The following is a 22525-nucleotide window of genomic DNA, read 5'->3' on the forward strand; positions in this document are numbered from 1 at the left end:
TTAGCGGTATAAGGTGTACAAAAATGTTGATCACTTTTCCGAGCGCGGCTTGAGCGAGTGATGACAAAAAAACAGGATAAAGGTATCGTCCAACTTTTTTAGCGGGACCCTCCTTTGTGACTACGCCAAGCACTATCAGTTCTTGATAAAAAGAAAATAGAAAAAAAAGTAAATGGCGTCATAGTATTGGACTGGCCTTCCCACTCCTCAGACGCCATCCCATTGAAAATGTGTGGGGAACTATGAAATCGCATCTTGCCGGAAGGCCAGCCCATGATTTAAAGTAACTCGCGCGTCAAGTTCGCAAAATCTAGTCTTTTTTGTCGACGAGCTACTCAGAAAAGCTGGTTCAAAGCATGAAGAAGATGCCAGGCGTTACTCGACAACGATGAAGACTACACGGCTTATTGAGTAATTGCGACTCGTAGCTTTGTACATACTTTTACGTAAAAAAAATTTAAAGACATCTTTTATACTCTATGAAAAATGGCGGTTCCTTTTTTCTGACTGTATTTAGTTTTTATTTAATTTCTCTTTTATAAATTGTGTTAAGAACTTCTTGTAAAACTTCACGCGGCACCTTAACCGATGCCTGTTGAATAAGTATTTTTATCCTGTTGTATGTTTCTTCCTCGTGTTTGGCATAGAGGCTGGGTATATTCAGTTCTTCGTAAAGCTGCTTAACACGCGCGATCTTCTGAGGATCTGAAATTGGGCAAAGTGAATAGCCTTGAATATAAGACCTTGGAGGTTCCCATGCTATGCTAAGTTAGTAATGAAAGTGACTAAATACAATTGAAACTGCTTCGAAAATGTCGATATTTTGCTTTGATGCATCCAAAGTTGGTTATTGAATACGTACATATGAAGGTTTATACATACCATTTTGTCCATAACACTCCTCCATGAGCGACTTTTGTTCCGGGTTGGCTAATTCCATGCACGCCACAGCCAACCAGGTGCACTTATTGGCCTCTATGTCTGTGCCAATCTTACCAGTGAAGTCAGGACTACCAAAGCAATCAAGGAAATCATTTTGTACTTGATAAAATTTACCTAACTCAATTGCAATGGCTTCACATTCGCTGAACATTTTTTGGTCTTTAACGCTAAATATGAAGATTATTAAAATATTTTTGGTTCTATTATAGAAAATATTTCTGCTTGCTCACTTCGCCAAATGTAAAGCCACAGCCATGGGTAAATAGAAAAAGTAGCTGGCAGTTTTATTCATTACAATTTCATTGTATATGTTCCTAGTGAAAGTGCTCACGCTCCTTCGAGCAACAAGCATATCCATTGTCTGCCCAGATATAAATTTAAAAGTACTTTGGCGAAATAATTCGACCAGTTCAACATAGCAGTCCAAGTGACGGAAATGTTTTTTGAGTAGTTCGTAGATTCCATTTTCAATCATGAACGCATCGTTTACAGCATTGAAACCAACGCCCTCCAATTTATACCAACAAAACTGGCCCCGACGTGTGGTGCTGTTGTCCACGATATCATCAGTGATGAGGATGACAGAGTGAAGCTGCGAAACACAAACAAATGTATTATTATATACATATCTACATATGTAAGTCAGGAGTCAACAATATGATTGTGAAAGGAGTGAAATGTCTACCAGTTCAAGGCACCAGCCAAGCAAATGCGCCAATCTTAAGTTTTCCGCAGTGAGTTGATCGCCTTTGACTAAATGTTTGTAAGTCAAAACGGTAATTACACTGTTTTTCATATTGGTTGGTGACAAATTGTACTGCAAAGCCTGTGACGTATAAATTTTTTTTTTTTGATCACTGTTTAACTTTGAAATAAGTTTAGAAAATCAGTATTCACTACCTTCTCGAACCAGTCTGCAGCCACTTTGCTTTCGTATCTATTGGCAAACTCCGTAAGCTCGCTTACAACATCTGTAAATGAATTGAGAACCATTAGAATTGAAAAAAGGAATAAAATGTAATATCCAATGCAAACAGAATGAATTTCCACCATAAAAGGGCATCTCACAAAAACAAAAAGGAAATTTGGCCATTTTCGTAAGAGGATTAAATGAGAAGTTTAACTTAAGGGGTTAAATGGGTTTCGTGGGTTCAAAAAATCGATATTTTTTTGGCTTATTTCTACAACACCTCAAGAATATTATCCTAAATTTTAAAGTCGAGTGGAATGTGTGCGCTTCAAGCCACTTTTATTGTTACTCAAAATTTTAAACGCGTTTTTCTTGGAACCGTGTTTTCAAAGTCGGTTGTCAAATGTTATCGAAAACTACTCAACCGATCATGATGAAATTTTACACAGGTATTCGAGATAAGGCGGCCGGCGTAGCCGAATGGGTTGGTACGTGACTACCATTCGGAATTCACAGAGAGAACGTGGGTTCGAATCTCGGTGAAACACCAAAATTAAAAGAAAAAGAAAAACATTTTTCTAATAGCCGTCGCCCCTCGGCAGGCAATGGCAAACCTCCGAGTATATGTCTGCCATGAAAAGGCTCCTCATAAAAATATCTGCCGTTCGGAGTCGGCTTAAAACTGTAGGTCCCTCCATTTGTGGAACAACATCATGACGCACACCACAAATAGGAGGAGGAGCTCGGCCAAACACCCAAAAAGGGTGTACGCGCCAATTATATATATATTCGAGATATAATTTGCTCGTGCTTGGACGAAGGATTTTGTTTTTTTTTCAGTTATATTTAAGTATAAAAAAAAAATTTCAAGCAAATTTGACCGAAATTTTAATTTTTTTGGAAATATAATATGTTCGTTCAAGCATGAGTTTATGGTCTTAACTAAAACACTTATTTTTGTTTTTTCATTTTTGATGATCCTATCAGGAGTTATGCTGACAACGCGGACGCACCTTTTTTTCGAGGGGTCACCGGAAATGACGTCACAATGGAGGAGTTTTAATTTTTTTTTTGAAAATTTCGGAAATTATTCTTATTGACCTAGACAGAAAAAAGTTTGAATTAAATAAATAATTTTTTACATAGAAAAAAAAAATATTGAAAATATCCCTTTTTTTACCCGACGAAACCCATGTAACCTCTTAAACGAAAGTTGTTGAATAAAGATGAATGGCAATGAAATATTTAAAAGCGAATTTTATTCCACCACTCAAAGTGACAGTTACTGGAATAATAAACGAACTGTTTTTTTTATTTATTGCTACATAAATACCTGGATATACAGCCATAAATTCACGAATCTCATGTTTTCCTATCGCCAAGGGCACAGAAAGATTTCCAATTGTTGACGAAGTACTCGTACTAAAAATTAATCAGAAATAAAATATAAATCAGAATTGATGTTCACAGAGAAAATTTAATTTTAACAGATTTACTGAAATTATACATATCCACTCCTTGGAGGACCCGCAGTATTTTCGATGCATTGGGTTGGGGAAAAAGAAATGTCGTATTTGTGATCGAAATACTTAGAATTATCCGATTCAGTCAAATATGCCCCGTTTAGTTCGCAAACTTGTTGCCATTTAGAAGGCAACTTTATTATTCCCCCTTTATAAAACCCCCCCTCCTTATTTTCAAAAAACTCAGACAACCAGTTTTCGCAAGCCTCTGTTGAGGCAAACTTGGTATCACCAAGGGCGTTTTGCATGGACCGGAAGAGTTGATAGTCACTTGGTGCCAGGTCCGGACCATATGGTGGGTGCGATAGGACATTCCATCCGAGCTTCCGTAGCTTCGGGCGGGTCATCAAAGATGTGTGAGGACGAGCGTTGTCCTGGTGGAACACAACACCATTCCTATTGACCAATTCTGGCCGCTTCTGGTCAATCGCCTGCTTCAAATGGTCAAGTTGCTCACAGTAGAGGACCGAATTAAGGGTCTGGCCATAGTTGAGCAGCTCATAGTGGATAATTCCCTTCCAATCCCACCAAACCAGGGCCATGGAGAGAGTATTCGGGCCCCCAAAATGCGTATTATGTTATAGTGATATAACATTTAAACATTGAAAAACTCATTGATAAAATTTTTGATAGAATTAATTATGAAAGATTGATTAAAATGAATTTTAGAAAACTCTTCAGCAGATCTGAAATAAAAAACGCAGCTGAAAAGCTGGGGAAACGAATTTAAATAATTATTTATATAATAACATACCCAGTGGAAAATCAAAAATCTCTAGTCTATAAAAAGTATTATTGCTATCTCTACATTTAATTCTTTATCAATGTAAGGACAAATTGCTTTAAAGAATAACTACGTTTCAAAATTGGTCTTCATTTAAAATACAACTATCTAAATTTAATCTAATCATCACTATAATTATTAATTACCTTATAAATCAGTAGCATGAAATGTTCCATTTTAATAAGAGCTCAGTAATATACACTTTTGTATCACCATATTATATTTATTCTTCGTAATCGTGATCATAACATTCGATATGGTGACACCAAAAAAAGTCTCTGACGGAACTCTGGTAGAAGTATTATGTACTATATTTTTTCAAGCAGAAAATTTCTTGGAATTACCCTCGGGTCCGGGCCCCTCTGAAAACTCCGGGCCCGGGGGAAAAAGTACCCAGTACAACGCAAGATATGTTTAAATGTCGCGCTCAATTGACAAAATACGACATTACTTTTTCCCCAACCCAATATTTAAACACTGAGTAAGTAATAGGATTCAGCGTAGTATACCTCACTGGAAAACCAATTTTCATCAAAATTAATCCATTTTTGCCCACTATTTATAATGAGCGTTTACTCTTTGTGTTTACGAGCAAAGCCATCATTGGTCACCTTTGTTACTCCAGACGATGATTTGTGTATCCTCTTATTTGTATACTCCTTACTTGGGAAATGGGCAGCACTGGCATCTCACATACAAAATAATTTTTGTTCGAGATTGTGACTCTATTTTATTATAATTACTCAACGCCTAAAAAAGCCGAGCAGAAACTGAATTTTCGTAATAGATGTAAATAGGAAATTTTTTTTATATGTATATTGAGTTCTTTACACTTCCCATTTCTATGTTGAAAAAGCATATTTAATCAATGTTTTATGCAGCTGAAAAGTTTTAGATCTCGATGCCCTTCATTATTAGTCTTTCTAATTACTCCACTTGTCTCTAAAGACCTTCAAGCCTACATAAACAGCTATCTCCTTCGACAAAAATATTCATCGTAGGCGCAATTCGGGCACCCGTATGAAGCTTTTAACCCAAAGTGTGAAAAAGCAATATATGCATCCACATTATCAATGAATCAAATTTCTGTATTCGTGCGTTTAAGGATCGGTCACTCCAGGCCAACAGATGAACACCTTCTTCTTTACCTTCTCGACCTTTGAATACTAAACGTGACCTATCTTTGGTTCCAAAAATCCCTCCGAACTTTTGAAAAATACCACAACAGAGAACAATATATAACTTTATTAAGGTAATCGGCCTAATTGAAAGCTTGTAAAATTGTAATTTATCCTATACCTTAAAACTTAAACATAACCTTATAATTACCAAGTGCCGAGGGCCCAAGCAGCTCTTTTTTTTTTTGTTTTTAAGTTAGTGTAATATTTTATATTATTCTAATAAATAATAATAATATTTGAAAACAGCTATAATGCCATAATATAAAACATTTACTCTCTGTCTAGGCTTTTTTTATAATTTTCGTTAATTTTCAATTATAAGAACTTGGTTGGATGAATTTCTGTTCAAGCTGTTAATTTGCAGAACATTTAACAGTGCAGTTACATGAATGTAAGAAGGTCTGTTCCCCTTGATGGCTTGAAATTGCATACATATGTAGGTTTATATGTATATACATAAGTAGTAAATCCTTCATGATCCATATTTTAATATTTTTATAAAATTTTGTCCGTTCACATTCACTTACCACATAGTTCTGCCAAGATTTTGTTTGTGTGCCTCCTGAATAGTCAATTGATTGGTGCGATGCTTTCCGACTCCGAGCATAGAAGTGCGATATTGCGATGCGCTCCTGGGAAAATCAGTTTTGCTTTTGGTTCCGCTAGCGCTTGAAATGACTCGTGCAACTATTCGTGAATGCATTCGAGGCCATTCTCGCATCGATAAAAGCATTTTGGTAGTCTGATTCTACAAAGTAATAAAGCTAATAAATTACTTAGTTGCTGCGCAGTCGGGATATTCGTGGGAATTAATTTTTATATGTGAATTGGATAATTTCGTGGATATTCTTATTTTTGTTTTTTTTTGTATCTGCATTCCAACTTGTCTCATATTGTCAACAAATGTGGCTTCGAAAGATTATTTCTGTTAGAAATGGAGGGGACAGATGGCGCTACGTTTGAAATATTTGAAAATAAATACAGATATCTGAGTTTATCTACTCAAAGTTAGAGAGACTAATTTGAGATATTTTCGAAAATATTTACAACCCTGAATGCAGCGACTGGGTGGAATTGGAATGCATTTTTTTATTTTTTGTTTTAAAGATTTTTTCAGGACAGGATTGTTGGTCAGCATTTAATAGAAAACTAAGCGTAGTGTTGCCTTTTCTATAAAAACAGTAACATTTAGAAAGCAAATTTCAATTATTTTTATGGCAGCTAAATTCATTGCTTTTTTCTTTCTAAAAACGTATTTATTTTAAATTTTAGTTTCACGATTTTCTCGAAACTTTTTTAGTAAGGAATTCTTCTTCTTTGCCGGCTGGTCGACATATCCATACTAAATGTCTGCGATTACCTTCCAACGTTGTGTTGCTACCACCTAATCTATTTCCTGCCCGTAAGAGATTAATGTTTGAAATTTAAAATTTTTCTTGGAACTTTTTTCAAACAAGATTTACAAGCTCGACATTGTCTACCATATTAAAAAAAATATATAATAGTTGCAAGTCCAGTGGCCAAATATTTTATAGTTTTCTCTGTGCAGTGAGGTTTTTATTAATATAATTTTTTTTTTTATAAAAAAAATATTTTTTAAATTCAGCGAAATGCAGATTACTAGTATGGGTTTCAAATAAACCAAATTAAGTTTATATTGCATAAGAACGAGTAGGAATTGAAAATGTCCTTTGATCACTTCATCTTTGGACAGCCTTGAATATTTCTGATAGTTACTTCTGAATTTCAACTTTATGACTTTATTAATTTTAATTCTTCTCTCTGTAAACCACAATTTAGTGTCGCAAGGTTTTTCATTAAAATTGTTACATTTTGTATATGAAACAGCAAACTCAACTCATAAAAGAAGACAAAAACTTCAAGATGCTGTTTATTTTTTTTATCGAAGAAACTTCACTTAACCTCAAATATAGACCACTTTCTTTTTTTTTTAGTGAAAATAATATTTTAGAAACCTCAGCCACCAGAGCAATTATGGCCCCGAATCGGAATTCAGAACGTCGATAAGCTTTGGACGAGTATACTCCGGTTTCTGATAAAATTTATTTTCAGTCTGTGAATTCTCTAGTTTTTATAGAGTACGCAGGTGTGCCACCGAATCTTTGTAAATTTTGTGGAGGTCCGGCATTCTATTGTAACTAAACTAAACTAAAAACAGGGGATGGTGAAAAAATGATGTAAAATAGTTTTGATGTCTGCCCATGGCCGAAAATCCCGCAATGCGAAACCGTTTTGCAGAAAATGTATTACTAATTTTGTTGTTGTGACTGAATTCAATAAATTTACCAACATTTTTGGTACGTTTTGTCGCGTTTTCCAGATTTTTGTTGCCTTATTCGATTTTATTTTCATTTATGAATTTTAAATCTTTAAGAAAATCACTACACATCTCAAGAGCACCAGAGACAAATTATAACTGCGCTGTGAACTTAAAATGTTGCCGCTTTCATGGTGCAATCGTTACAGTTCTCTTCCCAGAGAACGCATATTCTGATTGCAAGACGGCATTTTACGGCAGGGAGCAAAGAGATATTTCCATACTTTATGTGATAATTTATAGAAATCTGATTCGCTTCGTACCATTGAAATTGGCAAGTCCTAAAAGTAAGTTGCACTTTAGTGAAGACTTATTTTTTTACATATTTCATTGCTAGCACATTTTTTTGTTGTTTCGTATTATTAGGGTAGTTCACCATTAAGTACAAATAACCTGATGTAGTTGCATTTTCAAATTATCAAGGCAACACAGACTCGAAATGTATTTACACCCACTCTTGAGTGTGAATAATCCTGGAATTCATTTGAGTTGAGTGCCTCATTACAAAGCCAAGCATAGACTTAGACTTGTCAACCATAAAGTGTGTATGTTTCAAAAAGGACATTCGAAATAAAGCTGAACCCTAAGTCTTTCTTTTCATAAATTTTTGTAAGGGTATCAGTGACTATCTTATACTGGAAATCAATCGCACATTTATGGCTAGTGAAATATAAATACTGACATTTGCCTGCATTAAAATTTGTTTGGTACCTTCATAAGTTCTCTTGAAGTTTGAGGCAGTCAGACACACATCTTCTCTATGTTCTCTATGTGACTGTATTTTGTATTTTCATGTCATTTCTGTACATCAGACCAGGCGAAATCAAGAAAATGTCTGCATTGTCATCTTAGATGACATCTAATTTAGGGTAATTTATGTGCATGAATGGGTCGTATCAGTGAGGTAGAATGCAAACCACTTCACTAGGCTTGAAATAAATTCAACTGATTCCGCCTTTTTAAGTAGAATTTTGTGACTAACTCCATTAAAATCAGTAAATTGACGTCGCATTGTTGACTAATTTCAAATTATTTTATGACAAAATTAACAACAAAAAAAAATCAAGTTTGTGGTAACGGATTTAATATTTTTGAAGTAGGTACAATTCGCCTCTGAGAGGGCAATACCTCCGTAGTAGCTTTGAAATAGAACCACCCTCAAGCTCACTCGATACGCGCAATCGCATTTGGTTTTATGTATTTCGAAATTGTATTTATTTCAAAATTAGGCCAATAATCTTTTTTGCAATGTTTACCTTGTAATTAGATGATTTGCGATAACTTTCAAGCGAAGCTTCATGAATTTACAGAACCTCAACTTATACGTACACTACCACCTTCAACACGAATTACTTGTGGATTTGTGCTTATATTTGAAAGTAAATACAATTAGATAATTCGCTTTAATGACTTTCAACCTGTTTAAAGTGGAATAAAATATTTTTAAAAGTTTAATCTGCTAATAAATTTTAATTACACTACTAAAAGCAAAATTATATGGCCGATTAAAAAAATACATAAATCTAGACTTGGACAGAGGCGACGTAGGTAGTAAGATTTGACCTGCTCAATTTGGTTTGGGGTAGCAAATTGTCTAAATAACAGTAGCTTGACTCACGCTCATTTGCTAAATGGTTCGCCCAAACCACTCTGTCCTCACTGCAACTCCATCGATTACTCAACCATACATACTCTTGACTACTGCCAAAAATGGGAGGAATGTAGAAATGCGATGTTTCCTAACTGCAAGCCCACTGATTTATTAAAAAACACAGATATTAATAGTATTTCCTTAATTTGTAAATTCATTTCACAAACTAGATTAAGTATATAGATCATTAAGCTCTGAACAATCCATATAATCCATAAAAGCTATTCCTAACACTCACCCCAAAAACTATCCTTCCTCTCCCTTAACTTTACCTCACCCAAAAAAACAAATTAGTATATTAGTATGTATGTTTAGTATATAGATACTTAAGTTTATATTATCATAAGCCGAAGGCCCTGGCAGCCAGCGCTTACTACTTTCGTGTGACAGTTATTTATAATTGTAACTCTTGTAAAAATAAATAAATAAACAGTAGCTTGGCTTTGTTCAGAAACTCCGGTTTGAGAGATAAGCCTCCTTCTTGTACTTTTGGTGTGGTTTAACAATCCATATGTAATTACATGTCTGAGTCAGAACATGGATCTCCTCATACACGAATACACGCCTTCAACTTGAGCTGTGTGGGTTAAAATAAGTAGAGTATTTTGAGACCTCGCATGAGCCCGTAATCGGGCCTTGTCGTAAAACATGGCTCGTGCGGGGTGTGGGTCTTACTCCATCGGGCGCATCCCTGGGTGGCGGATAAGGGAAAGCCCGTCAGATAATGGCAGGTACCGTGGAGATAAAGTACTCGGGGCGAACAATTAGCAGCGACTGTTTCCAATGTTAAGGACGACTGAGTTTTAAGGTGGAAAAATTTAAGCCCTACATAATGCCACAGAAAACCACTGATGTATTAGGTGCGCAACTAAGTTCTCGCTGTTTTTGAATGAAAATGCAACTTTTTTGTCTGAAAAAAAATGGTTACAAGTGAATCATTGAAAGAATTGCCCATCGCTGGCGACTACTTTTTTCCATCTTTCTGGGAGATTTCGTATACCGTCTCGGTAAAACTGCTCATCTTTTGAGGCTATCCACGTGTCAAGACATTTTCTTAATGTTTTCATACGAATGGAACTGCTGGTCGGCTAGACCATGTGCCATCGATCGGAACAGGTGCTAATCGGACGGCGCAATATTTGGAGAATATGGCGGGTGGGGTTTTATTTTTCTATTTCAGTGTTTCCAGGTACGTTTTAACGAGTTTGGCAACGTGAGTCCGAGCGTTGTCATGCTGTAAAATCACTTTTTCATGCCTCCCCACGTATTGCGGCCGCTTCTGGCGCAGTGCTCGGCTGAATCGCATCCATTGAAGTCCGTACCGATCCCCAGTGATGGTTTCGCTTGGTTTTAACAGCTCATAATAAATAACACCAACTTGGTCCCACCAAATACATAGCATAACATTCGCAGCGTGAATACTCGGCCGAGGCGACGACGTAGAAGCATAACCGGGCAGTCCCCCATGACTTTCTTCTCTTTGAATTGCTGTAACGAATCCATTTTTCATGACCCATCACGATGCGATGAAGAAAACCCTTCCTTTTTTGCAGCTGGAGTAGTTGTTCACAGGCGAAAAAACGACGTTTAACATCCCTTGGTTTTAACTCATAAGGAACCCAAGTCCCCTGTTTCTGAATCATTCCCAAAGCTTCCAATCGCTGGGAAATGGATTGGCGGGTAACTCCTAATATTTAAGCAAGCTCTTCTTGCGTTTGACACGGATCCTCATTGAGCAATGCCTCCAATTCAGTGTCTTCGAAGGTTTTTGACCTTCCTTCACGTGGACGGTCGTCAATATTAAAATCAGCGTCTTTGAAGCCACGGAACCAATCTCGCCACGTTGTTTCACTTAAAGCAGCATCTCCATAAACTTTTTGTAGCTCTCGATGCGCTTCAGCCGCCGTAGTTTTCGAATGAAAGAGGAAAATCAACACTTCCCGCAAATGACGATTATTCGGTACAAAATCAGACATTTTCACAAAAACCAAAACAAAATCACTAATGTGTCGAAGCAGTTTGTTTACCATATGTCTAAGCTTGGTTTATGACGTTTAGGTTATGTTGGAATCGACTAGCACACACTGCTGGCGCCATCTATTGACAAACAGCGGGAACTTAGTTGCGCATCTAATTTTATCCCACGAAAATTGTGCAATTTTCTAATAGAAATAAAATATGGCAGTGCAACAACGGAAATGGTCCTCAGTCTCCGGTAAATTAGCACCCTTAAGAATCCCCGGGATAAAACTAATGATAGGTTAAATATTGGAACATGGAATGCACTCAGTTTATATGCCGCTTATAAGATAAAAAACGGCGAAATGGAAATTAATAGACTAAAAATAGATGTTTTGGATTAAGTGAAACTTGGCGGCCAAACAGTGGAGAATTTTGTTCTGAAAATATGAAAATATATTTTCCAGGCTATCAAAATGCAAATCACAGAAAAAGTGTAGCTGTCATATAGAATTGCAAATAACATTTTTGCTTTCATACCTAAGTCCGATAGAACTATGTTACTTAAAAGCAATGCAAATCCATTGAACTTAACATCCTGCAAGTGCATGCGCCAACGGTTGATAAGAGCGATGATGGAATCGCTAGTTTTTCACAGAAATAGATGAACTTCTAAAGCTTACTAAACCACACGACATGACATCATTCAAGAAGATTTCAATGTAAAAGTTGGCTGTCCACGCATTTATGGTGTAACTGAAGGTTTCGGTCTAGGGAATCGAAATGAAAGAAGCGAGAGATTAATACAATTTTGTCCAGAGAATGTGAAGAAAATCTGAAACACTTGGTATTGCCAACGACCTAGAAGGTTACATACTTGGAAAGCGGATTATATGTGTACTTACTAGTTATATTAAGCGGCCGCCATAGCCGAATGCGTTGATACGTGACTACCGTTCGAAATCCAGAGAGAAAGTAGGTTCGAATCTCGGTGAAAAACCAAAATGAAGAAAACGTTTTTTCTAATAGCGGTCGCCCCTCGGCAGGCAATGGCAAACCTCTGAATGTAGTTCTGCCATGAAACAGCTCCTCATAAAAGAAATATCTGCCGTTCGGAGTCGGCTTGAAACTGAAGGTCCCTTCATTTGTGGAACAACATCAAGACGTACATCACAAATAGGAGGAGGAGCTCGGCCAAACACCCAAAACGGGTGTGCGCGCCAATTATATATATACCCTATTATCAGAAAGTACCGGAAATGTTTAAATAAAACAACAACAGAGTTAAATTTCAGGCAAATTCATTTTATCTCCTTCCATCTGAAGCAACACACATGTGCCAACGCTGAACCCACTCCTCCATGCACCCCTGGTCGGCCGACGAAGGGATGGTCTTCAGCTCCTTCGTCGCATTCTCTTTGACCTCCTCTATCGAGCGACTGAAATCTCCTTCCACGAAGGGGAAACTTCAACTTGGGAAACAAAAAGAAGTCGCACGGAGCCATATCAGGTGAATACGGTGCTTGCACGATGGTATTTACTTGGAGTTTGGTCAAATAATCCAGCACAATTCGGTCTCGGTGCGATTTAGCTCTGAAATATTACCAAAGTATCTACTTATCTAGTAGCTGACATTTTTTCAGCCCACAATTTATTACTATTTACTATTTCTTATCAACTACTTTTCTATTATAGGAATGCTTCATCAAAAATTACGTTAAGTTGCAATTGAAAAACTTCACGTGGTGCATCCTCCGATGCGTTTTGAATAAGTTTTTTTATCCTCTTGTAAGATTCTTCCTCGTATTTGGCGTAGATATGGCGTATATTCAATTCTTCATAGAGTTGTCTAACACGAGCTAGCTTCTCGGGATCTGAAAAGGAAATGGGTACATTCATTTCAAATTCGTTATGTGATGTATGACCGACTTTTGATGAGTAAATGAAATTGAAGTGGCGACTGGAGCTTCAAATTATTAACATATTATATACCAATATGCCCTATTGTTGTTGCTGTTGTTGTAGCAGTAATACAAGCCCTGTCAGTGTAGTGTATATCCCCGGTCGTCTTCGTCTAGCTCATCTGAAGGTAGCCCCAGGAAACTTGCTGTTTCGGCAGGCTGGGTCCAGAGGAAGTTACAAAAGGGAGAGGGATGTTAGATGAGTGGGTTTTAAGAGCATGTGAAATGGTGATTAGTGTCGTAAGGGGTGCCTTCACTTGCCGGACTATGTCGGGGTAATTTCTGGATAAGTAGGAGTTTAACCAGCTACAATGTCCAGAACTTGATTGTGCCAGTGTTACGTGGGTCTCACGGGGAAGCTGGAGCTCTTCAGCTGCTGTAGGTGGTGGTGGGACTCCGATTACGACATTCGGTGGTCGGGAGCTTACGAAGATGATGACGGTCTCCCCATGAATGTCGTTTATTGTCTGTCTAAACACTGTCTGGTCCAGAAAATGTCTGTTAGTTTTGTCCTGGATCTCGTCTGCGTGATTAAGAATGTGTCTCCTGACGTGCCTGGGAGGCGGTTCTAGCTCAAGCAGGTGTCTGCAAGGGTGAAACCTGCGGCAGGGCCCTAACAGGAACTGCTTGCTGTGCAGTTTATTGTGCTCCATTAGAGGGAGCATCGGTGTTGAAGAGGGTACATCAGGAGGCAACCCGTCGCTGTCCGAATAGCAGTATTTTGGCAAGTTTGGAGCTTCATTCACTGCGTGTCACTAGTGACCAGGCGACAGGCGCAGTATAGTTTACAACCGACCGGTCAATTGTCTTAAATGTCGATAGCAACATTTCTTTGTCTTTGCCCAAGTGCTGCCGGCAAACGATTTTGGCTCTAGTGGCAATTGCGGTTGTGTGTCTTAACAGTCAGATTTGGTGTGTCATCGACTTTTACCTTGAGTTTCAGTTTGACCTCCTTTGTCTAGGTGGTAAAGAGGGTCGAAAGTTGGAGATTCCTCGCAGTGAAAAAGAGAGAAAGTCTGGTGAGATAATCGTTTACTTGGACTTTGCGCCAGCCAATACGCCCTAAATCATGTTGCTCTTTGTCTTTTTCTTTAATGAGAAACTTTTTTTAATCCATAATTTTGGTTTACGTGGATATTTGTATCTTTTATGATTTTATTTTCCTGCTCATATGAATGATTACACCTACCATCTTGTCCATAGCATTCCTCTAAAATTTTTTTCTGTTCCGGGCTAGCTTTTTCCAAGAGAGATGCCACCAACCAGGTACACTTATTAGCCTGTATATCTTCTGTGCCAGTTTTGCCAGTTTTGTGAGGATCTCCAAAGTAATCAAGGAAATCATTTTGCACTTGGAAGAAATGACCTAATTCAAATGTAATCGCTTTACATTCATCGTATATCTTCTGGTTTTTAACTCTAAACATAAATCGGTTAATAATTATTGCAAATTTTGTGAATTTCAGTTACCATTTGAATTTGTACTCACCCCGCTAAGTGCATACCAGCAGCTACAGGTAAATAGAGCAAATGAGATGCAGTTTTGTGGTCCACAATCGAATTGCACGCCTCCATAGTGAAAGTGTTGACATTCCTTTTGCAAATGAGCATATCTATTGACTGTCCACGTAAACATTCAAAGCAACTTTCATGGAACAAATCTATCAGATCCACATAGCAATCCAGATGACGGAAGTGCTTTCTGAGCAATACATAGGTGGAATTCTCAATCATGAGCGCATCATTCACAGCATTGAGACCAACGTCTTCCAATGCATTCCAGCACACCTGGCCCCGACGTGTGGTGCTCTTGTCCATGATGTCATCGAACATGAGGAGCGCGTAATGCAGCTACAGAGCGCATGAAAATGTAGGAAATCAGATAATTTACCAATAATGTAGATATAACTAATAGAGATACCCACCAGTTCAATACACCAGCCAAGTATGAGAGCCAATTTCAATTTTTCGGCAGTGAGTTCATTGCCCTTGACAAAATATTTGTAAGTCAAAGCGGTGATTGGACCGTTTTTTTTGAGGTTCGTTGCTATGTTATAATCCAAGGCCTATAAATTAATCAAGAAATATTGTAGTGAAGGGTGATTTAATTTGACTTCAGCTTGGAAAATTAGTGCCGTTACCTTTCTAAACCATTTTGCAGCGTCCTTGTTATTGTCCCTACCAACTATCTCAGCAAGGTCACGCGCAATATCTGTAAATAAAAAAAATGTAGGTAGAATTGATTTTTTTTTTCCTTGTTCACTCCTCTCGGGAGCATAGGGCCTCGACAAGACTCTTCCATCCTACACGGTTCTGTACTGTTGTTTTTGCACCGTCCCATGAGATGTCGGCATCTGCTAGTTCGCGCAGCGTCGGCCTTCTCCAAGTGTGTTTTGGTCGACCGTGACCCCTGCTCCCTTGCGAGTTCCAGTCCAGTGCCGTCCTCTTGATGCTATCTGGTGGTTTTCTTAATGTGTGACCCATCCATCGCCACTTTCTGCGTTTGATTTGCTTAAGGATGGGTTCCTCGTTCGTTAATCTCCACAGTGCATCGTTACGAATTCTACCGGGCATCCCCCAAACAATATCTGCCTTGCGTTATTGTGGTAAACTCTCTCGATTGCATGCCAGATAGTTTGTGAGAAAGGAGGCAGATGTCATCGGCGAAGTCCAGGTCCTCGAGATGTCCGGTAAAACTCCATACGATGCCTTTTTTGTGCAGAGTCAGTTGGCTCATGACGTCATCAAGGATGATGGCGAAGAGAAGGGGCGACAACCTTGGGGACAACCTTGCCTTATAAACTTTTGAAATAATTTATTTTCAAGGCTTACTTGAATGCTCCGCTAATAAAGGCCACAAACCTTAAGAAACTTTGAAACGTTGGAAAAAAAGGTCAAGTTCAAAAAACAGATACAAAACCAGATAGTAAATAAAGCTTCAAATTGTATGTGGTTTTTCAGATTAGATAACCGAGGGTCGATATATGTCAAAATACTCGTAGTTCCACGGCAACACTTTCGTTTTTTCAATAAACAGCGTCAAAAAATGTGTAGCAGCCTTGACTGAGACTGATTAAATATTTTAAGTACACAAATTTAAGTATTTAAAAAATATAAAAACTTCGAGAATCGCTGAATTTTTTTGCACCTAGAGGTTATCTCCTCTCTACTGAGGGACGACCGGTATAAGAAAAATCTGTTTCTCTTATTTGAGGTTTCAGTCTATAGCCTACCGAATGGCACCCACACATAATCCGTTCGGTTGCGGCTAAGGAAAGCCCTGAATAACATTCTGAGAGGGGTCTGTTAATTTACAGTCGTACACCTCTTGACTATTGCATAGCTGAAAGGCTCTAAGCTTTACAATTATGGGTATAAAAGTATGTATGAATGTACCTGGATATACGTCCATAAATTCACGGTTCTCTTCATCCGATATCTTTACACCTGGGTAAGGATTTTCCATTGTTGAACAGGCACTAAAGAAAGTATCAAAAATATCCAATATTAGGTAAATTGAGAATATCAAATACATAGTTTCGGAAAATATATAAGTATAAACACGTACAGTAAGTGGCTATGAAATGACGAGACATACCCTGCAAAGCATTTTATTTTCTACATAAATATTCATTTGTTATCACTCTACAATACTCGATGCGAGTTGCGGATGGACGCCGCTCTCTTTTTCACACCTTTGACGGACAACTTTCAATGCAGATTTCAGCTTAGGAAACAAATAATAACGATTTGTAAATAAAATTTTGTAAGCCAAATTTGTGGAAAGGTACATTCTTGCCGTGGGAATTCAATGATGAATTTCAAAGCGTTGGTGGCTATAAAACAAATTTCGGTTGTAGCATCAACAAAGTTTTTGTTTTTGATCATCTTAATGTGAATTTAATCATTTGAAATCACCTTCAAATTCCACTTGCTTTTACACTCGTAAATATGCAAGGTAGCATAAAATTAATCACCCCAGAGGAAGATTTATAATTTTTGCAAATGGCGTCGTATGTCAATCATATTTGATATCTGTGCACTAGACAACTCCAGCACACAAAAAGGCAAGTAATGGAGCGCGTGAAGGTCAAATACAAATTTGCATCACTCAAAATCATTTTTATTTAGTAAAAAAAGTCATGCAAAAAAAAATTGGGTGATTAATTTGGGAATATTAGCGAGTATAGAAAAACTCTCCACATGATAACCGGCTAACACAGTCTTAAGGGGTCCCGGTGGTCTAGAATTTTCAAAAAATCAATCTTTTGTTGATGGAACGATATTCCCAGTATTTTCGATTCTACAGCCGTTTTAGCAGGTAGACTCAGATTCGTCACGCGACGGCATCAATGGTCGCATTATCCACTCATTATCCCGTTTTTTTTAATTTAAAATTTATTGTTTTTAAATTAAATTAAAATTCAAAACCACGCCATTTAGTGAATTTTTTTTTCTAGTATGCAACAGTAGCTAGTCATAGTCTAGTAGCTGCAGTCATACTGATTAATAATCTGTTTGGTTTTTGTTTTTCAAATAAATAGAAGAGACAAAATGGACAACACCGTCCAGGTCTAATTTTTCGGAGGGATTAACTTCAGCGCCATTTTTAAAATTAAAAAAAAAAACTTTTTTTTTTCATTTTTGTATGTAAAAGAAGTTATCTAAAAAGCGTAAAAATTTTAAATATCGTTTTTAATTTTTTTTATTGTAAAAAAAATCTGAAAATACCCTAAATTTTCGAGCTCTAGGCTACCGGGGCTTCTTAATGCTTTCCATTATCACGAAATTATTGCACAATAAATTACAAATAATGTACGTGCTTACAGATGTAACTCATATTGTATGTTGCATGAGCTTCATGGTGGATTCATAATGACATATGCAATTGTCTCTTACCGCTCTGATTTTCCAATGCATTGGGACATTGGCGGCTGAGCAAAAGTTGTATTGTTGGCGTGGGGACAACATGCGCCAATCGTTGCCCGTACAGTAGAATATATCTGTGGCCATTTGTGTACTTTCGAAAGCATTTTCGTTGTGATTTCCTATGAAATAACAATTGCAATAGATTTAGTAATTGAAAGTTGTGAAAATAAAATTCCACTAACTTTTTTATGCTACCAGGTTAATTCATAAGTGGGTCAGAGGTGCTGTAGTTAACTCAATTAGTGAAATGTGTCTGTTCTCAGACATTTACGTGTGTAAATATCCAGAAACAGTAAAAAACGAAAAAAGTTCAGAATAAAACGATTACAGGATTAGATTACAAATACAAAAAAAAATATATGTTAAAATAAATATGTTAAGTGATTCAAATACGTTTTCAAATAGGCATAAATTCTTCTAAAAATTGGCTGATTTGTAATTTTGAGGATAACAAAAACCTAATAAGAAGTAAAACGTTTGAAAAAAAATTTATAATTTTGAGGAATCTCAATGGAAAGCTTTAGATTAGATTAGATTTGTGGGGGTTTGGACAAGTCCAACCACTCAGTCAGTAGACCATTGTACTACACCCGGATAGAAATCAGTAGAAAAAATAGAGATAGGAAAGACAAAAAGGTGGATGGTAAAAGCGGATAAATTAGTTTGAGGTCACTCTTCCACAAATCTCTAGGATTCATTGATGCATTTTAAGAGATCCGGGAGAGGAAGTGTATGAACTTTGTCCATACTCAGTGTATCGCAACCCAATATCCTGAGTATGATTCTGGAAAATGCAAGACAGTTACAGAGAAAATGCTCTGCAGTATCGTCATTCTCAAGACAGGATAGGCTTATCGGGCTCTCCACGACCCCCATGGTAGCCACCTGCTGACCACAGACGTTGTGCCCTGTGATTACACCCATCAGTACTCTCAGGTCCTTTCAGCTCAGATTTGGGAGAAAGGTCGCTATTTTCCTGTTTGGTTCTTTCACAAAGCACTTGGCTACTCTGCACGAGTTCAACTCAGACCAACGACCTCTGTGGGTAGACCTCATGAAGTCGTCAATCCATAGTTGAATCGACGCGGAATTGACACCTAGAAAGGGTTCAGGGCCTAGTGGCATACTTGCAGAGCCTTCATTTGCCAATTCATCAGCTAACTCTTTCACTGCAATACCACAATGTCCAGGCACCCAAATAAGACTAACTTTGTTGTGTTTTGCAACACTGTTCAGTTTTGTCTTACATTCAGCGACTAACTTCGAAGAGCAGCGTGGGTTAGCAAGGGCTTTCAGTGCAGCTTGAATGCCACTACAAATTCCAATACTGTTGCTCCGCCACGTTTTCTCAATTAGCCAGTACGCCACATCAAAGATGTGTGGCATGGATGGAAAGCTTGATTAGAACGACACGGCGCGGCAACTTCTCACTGGCTGACTATGACCGAGAGAGAGGTCAACTCTTACAGTTCATTTATCCATAGTATGACTGTCTTTTTTAGTACTTTCCTTACTAAAGTACTCGTAGTCGTAAGTAATGATTGAATGGGCGATCTCACCCTAAATATTTTCCATTAACTTTGTGCTAAAAATCCATGTCTGACCGAAATTTTAGCTGTAGTTCCATTGTAGATATGGTACATAAAACAATAAAAATTGTTTCTATTATTATTCGCTCTTTGTTTACCTTTAAATTTGTTGCCCAAAAATATCACTGCGACTTATCCACTTTATGATGGGTATTTTTTGATCCTTTTACTCGAAATGTTTTCAACCAAAATTTCAACTCAATTTCACTATCGCTTATCCCGTTTTCATTTATTTTGCCAATGTTTTATCGGTTTTACCCTTAATTTTTAAAAGTATAAACCCCGCAAATGTGTAATGAACCGAGAGCAAATTATTACTGCGAGAATATGAAACTTGACCGCTTTAAAATAAAGTCAAGCTCAAGTCCATGCCATACGCGCAATCGAGTGACAGCAAGGGGGAAAGTTTGCGTTTGAGCTTCAAACTGAATTAATATTTATATTTTTGAATAATTTTCCCATAATTACAGCCCCAAATAGCAGTTAGAGACTGCACTACATGAGGTTGTGCATAAGTATTGGGCTCGGATATTAAAGACGGAATGCCAATGCGATATTCAAAGGAATTAACAAATAAATACTTACTTTTGTAATCCTACTTATGTATATATATATGTATATGTATATGTATTAGTCTCTTAGTTATTTTGATCTGTTTGTTGAATCTGTTTTAAGTTTCTTTTTTACGCCAAGCCAACCCAAGCTGTTAGTCCCCACAACAAAGCCATTCAGTTGCAATATGAAAGTGACAAAACTGCAGCTGTGAAATATTGGTCGAGTTGGTAATGCAGGATGAAAGCTCCTCCGAAATGAGAAAATTATGTAAGACTTTCCAAAATGCTCGAATAAAATCATAAAAAAGGTGTAACCTTTTTAAAACTTAAATTGAAATTTTGTAAGGAGAGTAAATACAAGGTGGCGCAAAACTAATCATTCAATTTGAATAACATTTTGACTAAACGAAAAAAAAGCAATGATTTTGAGTGTTGGATATCTTTATTTTGATCTTTACGTGCTCTGTTTGTTTACTGCAGCTTTCTAGTCCTCAAGTGTCTAATACGATTGACGTGCGACGCCATTTGCAAAAATTATAAATCTTTCGATAGGGTGATTCGGTTAGGTTGTAATGGTTGTCCAGAAAGTGGGCCCACTTGGACGAAAGAAGTTTGATTTATACTTTGTGATACCATTACAGGGAGAGGAAAAAGAGATAAAGGAAAACGATAGTACCAAAAGGAGAGAGGTCGGAGGGTTGAGTATTTGCGGACTATGAACGGTGACTAAATCGAGGCAGTGTTAGCCATGCTGCTGATGAAGTTCATCAGATTTTTGATATGATAGGAGAATTAGTTTTACACCAAATTGTATAACAAAACCAATCAAAATGTGTTTTTTTTTCGAACAACTGATTTGATTTGTATATTTTAAGGGTTTTGATTTGAATTCATAATTTGTGAAATAATTGGAGCAGTGATTTAATAATGTAAATTCACTGCCTAATAACGCGACTTCGTAAAAAGAGAAAAGAGGGCAGATTTATGTATTTTCTTTGTTTTTTTCTTGCATTATTTTCTTATGGGGTTAATGGACCGGGAGCCAGGGGTCGATTTTGGACTGCGTTTTTATACCGTTAAATTCTTGACTATACTTGTGATTTAGCTTTCATGAATAACGAAAGTGAACGTCAGCTGGCGCACCCGTGGTGGGTGTGTTTGTGGGAGGGTACGAAACGTGTCGAAAAAAAATTTCTACCAACTCATTTTATACCGGCTGAAATTTTTTTCATGTATTGTTGACATTTAGTAGAATAAAAAAATTAGTCAGCTGCGCCTTAGAGGGGCAAAATACGTAAAGTTGTAGAGATTTTCATGCAGTTTCCGAATCTATAATTCGATATTTAGACTTTTCGATTCTAGACGTCTTTTTGCATAATATCGGGAAATGATTTTTTTTTCGAACAATAGAACCCAAAATTGGAACATTTACACTTGTGAAATTTTAAATTTTAATGTTAGTTTTTCTGATAGGGAATAGCAGAAGTCGAAAGCAGTATTATGCCAGAATAGTTCGTGACCTTTTTCTACCTCGATTTTAAGTGAATCTATTAGAGGAAAACTAAAGTGATTTTCGATTGATTTTGAATTTTTTACATCAAACCTCATATAGTAGATATGACGCACACGCCGCTCAGGTGTTGCATTCCTCCAACATAATTTCTAATTTTCCTTTTCACTAAAATTTGGCTTTTGAAGCGATGACAACCTTGAAGATCTGCACTATAATGACGATATGAGAAAAGTAAATAGCAAAGGCAGAGATGATGGAAATGAAAACGTTGAAGTTTTTAAAAATGCTGCAGTTTTACTAAATACTTCGCCATGAAAGATAAATAAGGTTGACATGGAAAAATAATCATTTTTTTCTTTATCATCTTTAATGTTGGTCTCTTTGGCGCGGGGATGAGGATTAAGTGGTGGTTTGACCCCCATATCATGGGGACCAACTCAACACGAACTCCATATGGGGATTGGCTAGCGTGAATAATAACGAGGAAGAACCTTTACTTCGCTCTCCGGTGATGCTTGATGGTGCCAGTTCTGGGAGTAAGAAAGGGCCAAAGAGGGGTTGAAAGCGAAAACACGCTACAACGCTGCAGTCAAAATCTGCAACCGGTTTAGTGGCATGACCAATCTGACGCAAGCTGAAGCGGAACGATTGGCATGGGCTAAAAAGGAAGTTGAAAGGGGAGGTGCTCACT

General features: G+C 37.3%; 2 protein-coding genes across 3 annotated transcripts in view; both read right to left on the minus strand.

Moving 5' to 3' along the window:
• Nucleotides 1-520: 520 nt before the first annotated feature.
• On the minus strand, nt 521-7757 carry LOC129244514 (farnesyl pyrophosphate synthase-like). 2 transcript variants are annotated; one of them, XM_054882186.1, is made up of 8 exons: nt 7652-7757; nt 5868-6088; nt 3186-3274; nt 1843-1913; nt 1628-1768; nt 1173-1534; nt 883-1109; nt 521-705 (listed from the first exon to the last, which is right to left on the minus strand). In XM_054882186.1, exons 2-8 carry the CDS (start codon nt 6071-6073, stop codon nt 521-523), a joined length of 1281 nt encoding a protein of 426 aa, XP_054738161.1. In that variant the 5' UTR covers nt 6074-6088; nt 7652-7757. The 2 variants fall into 2 exon arrangements, with proteins under 2 accessions (XP_054738161.1, XP_054738162.1); XM_054882187.1 differs by having other exon boundaries at nt 5868-6104.
• A 4815-nt stretch (nt 7758-12572) lies between these two features.
• LOC129244518 (farnesyl pyrophosphate synthase-like) overlaps nt 12573-22525 on the minus strand; it is a 33563-nt gene continuing 23610 nt past the window's right edge. The window contains exons 2-9 of the mRNA XM_054882189.1: nt 19866-19881; nt 18149-18297; nt 16646-16728; nt 15391-15461; nt 15175-15315; nt 14739-15100; nt 14439-14668; nt 12573-13162 (exon numbers count right to left, since the gene is read on the minus strand). Of these exons, the coding sequence (XP_054738164.1) occupies nt 12978-13162; nt 14439-14668; nt 14739-15100; nt 15175-15315; nt 15391-15461; nt 16646-16728; nt 18149-18282 (1206 nt within the window). The 5' untranslated portion in view covers nt 18283-18297; nt 19866-19881 and the 3' untranslated portion in view covers nt 12573-12977. The remainder of the gene's footprint in view (nt 13163-14438; nt 14669-14738; nt 15101-15174; nt 15316-15390; nt 15462-16645; nt 16729-18148; nt 18298-19865; nt 19882-22525) is intronic.

This window comes from Anastrepha obliqua, chromosome 4, assembly GCF_027943255.1.
Source record: "Anastrepha obliqua isolate idAnaObli1 chromosome 4, idAnaObli1_1.0, whole genome shotgun sequence".
Lineage (NCBI taxonomy): Eukaryota > Metazoa > Arthropoda > Insecta > Diptera > Tephritidae > Anastrepha > Anastrepha obliqua.

Excerpts from the sequence above, each read along its gene's own strand:
- LOC129244514 (XM_054882186.1), bottom strand. The coding sequence starts at position 6,073 with ATGCTTTTATCGATGCGAGAATGGCCTCGAATGCATTCACGAATAGTT. Across the intron at positions 1,535-1,627 it reads TTGGCTGGTGCCTTGAACTG|CTTCACTCTGTCATCCTCAT; the intron begins GTAGACATTTCA and ends TGTGTTTCGCAG. Across the intron at positions 706-882 it reads GGAGTGTTATGGACAAAATG|ATCCTCAGAAGATCGCGCGT; the intron begins GTATGTATAAAC and ends GCCCAATTTCAG.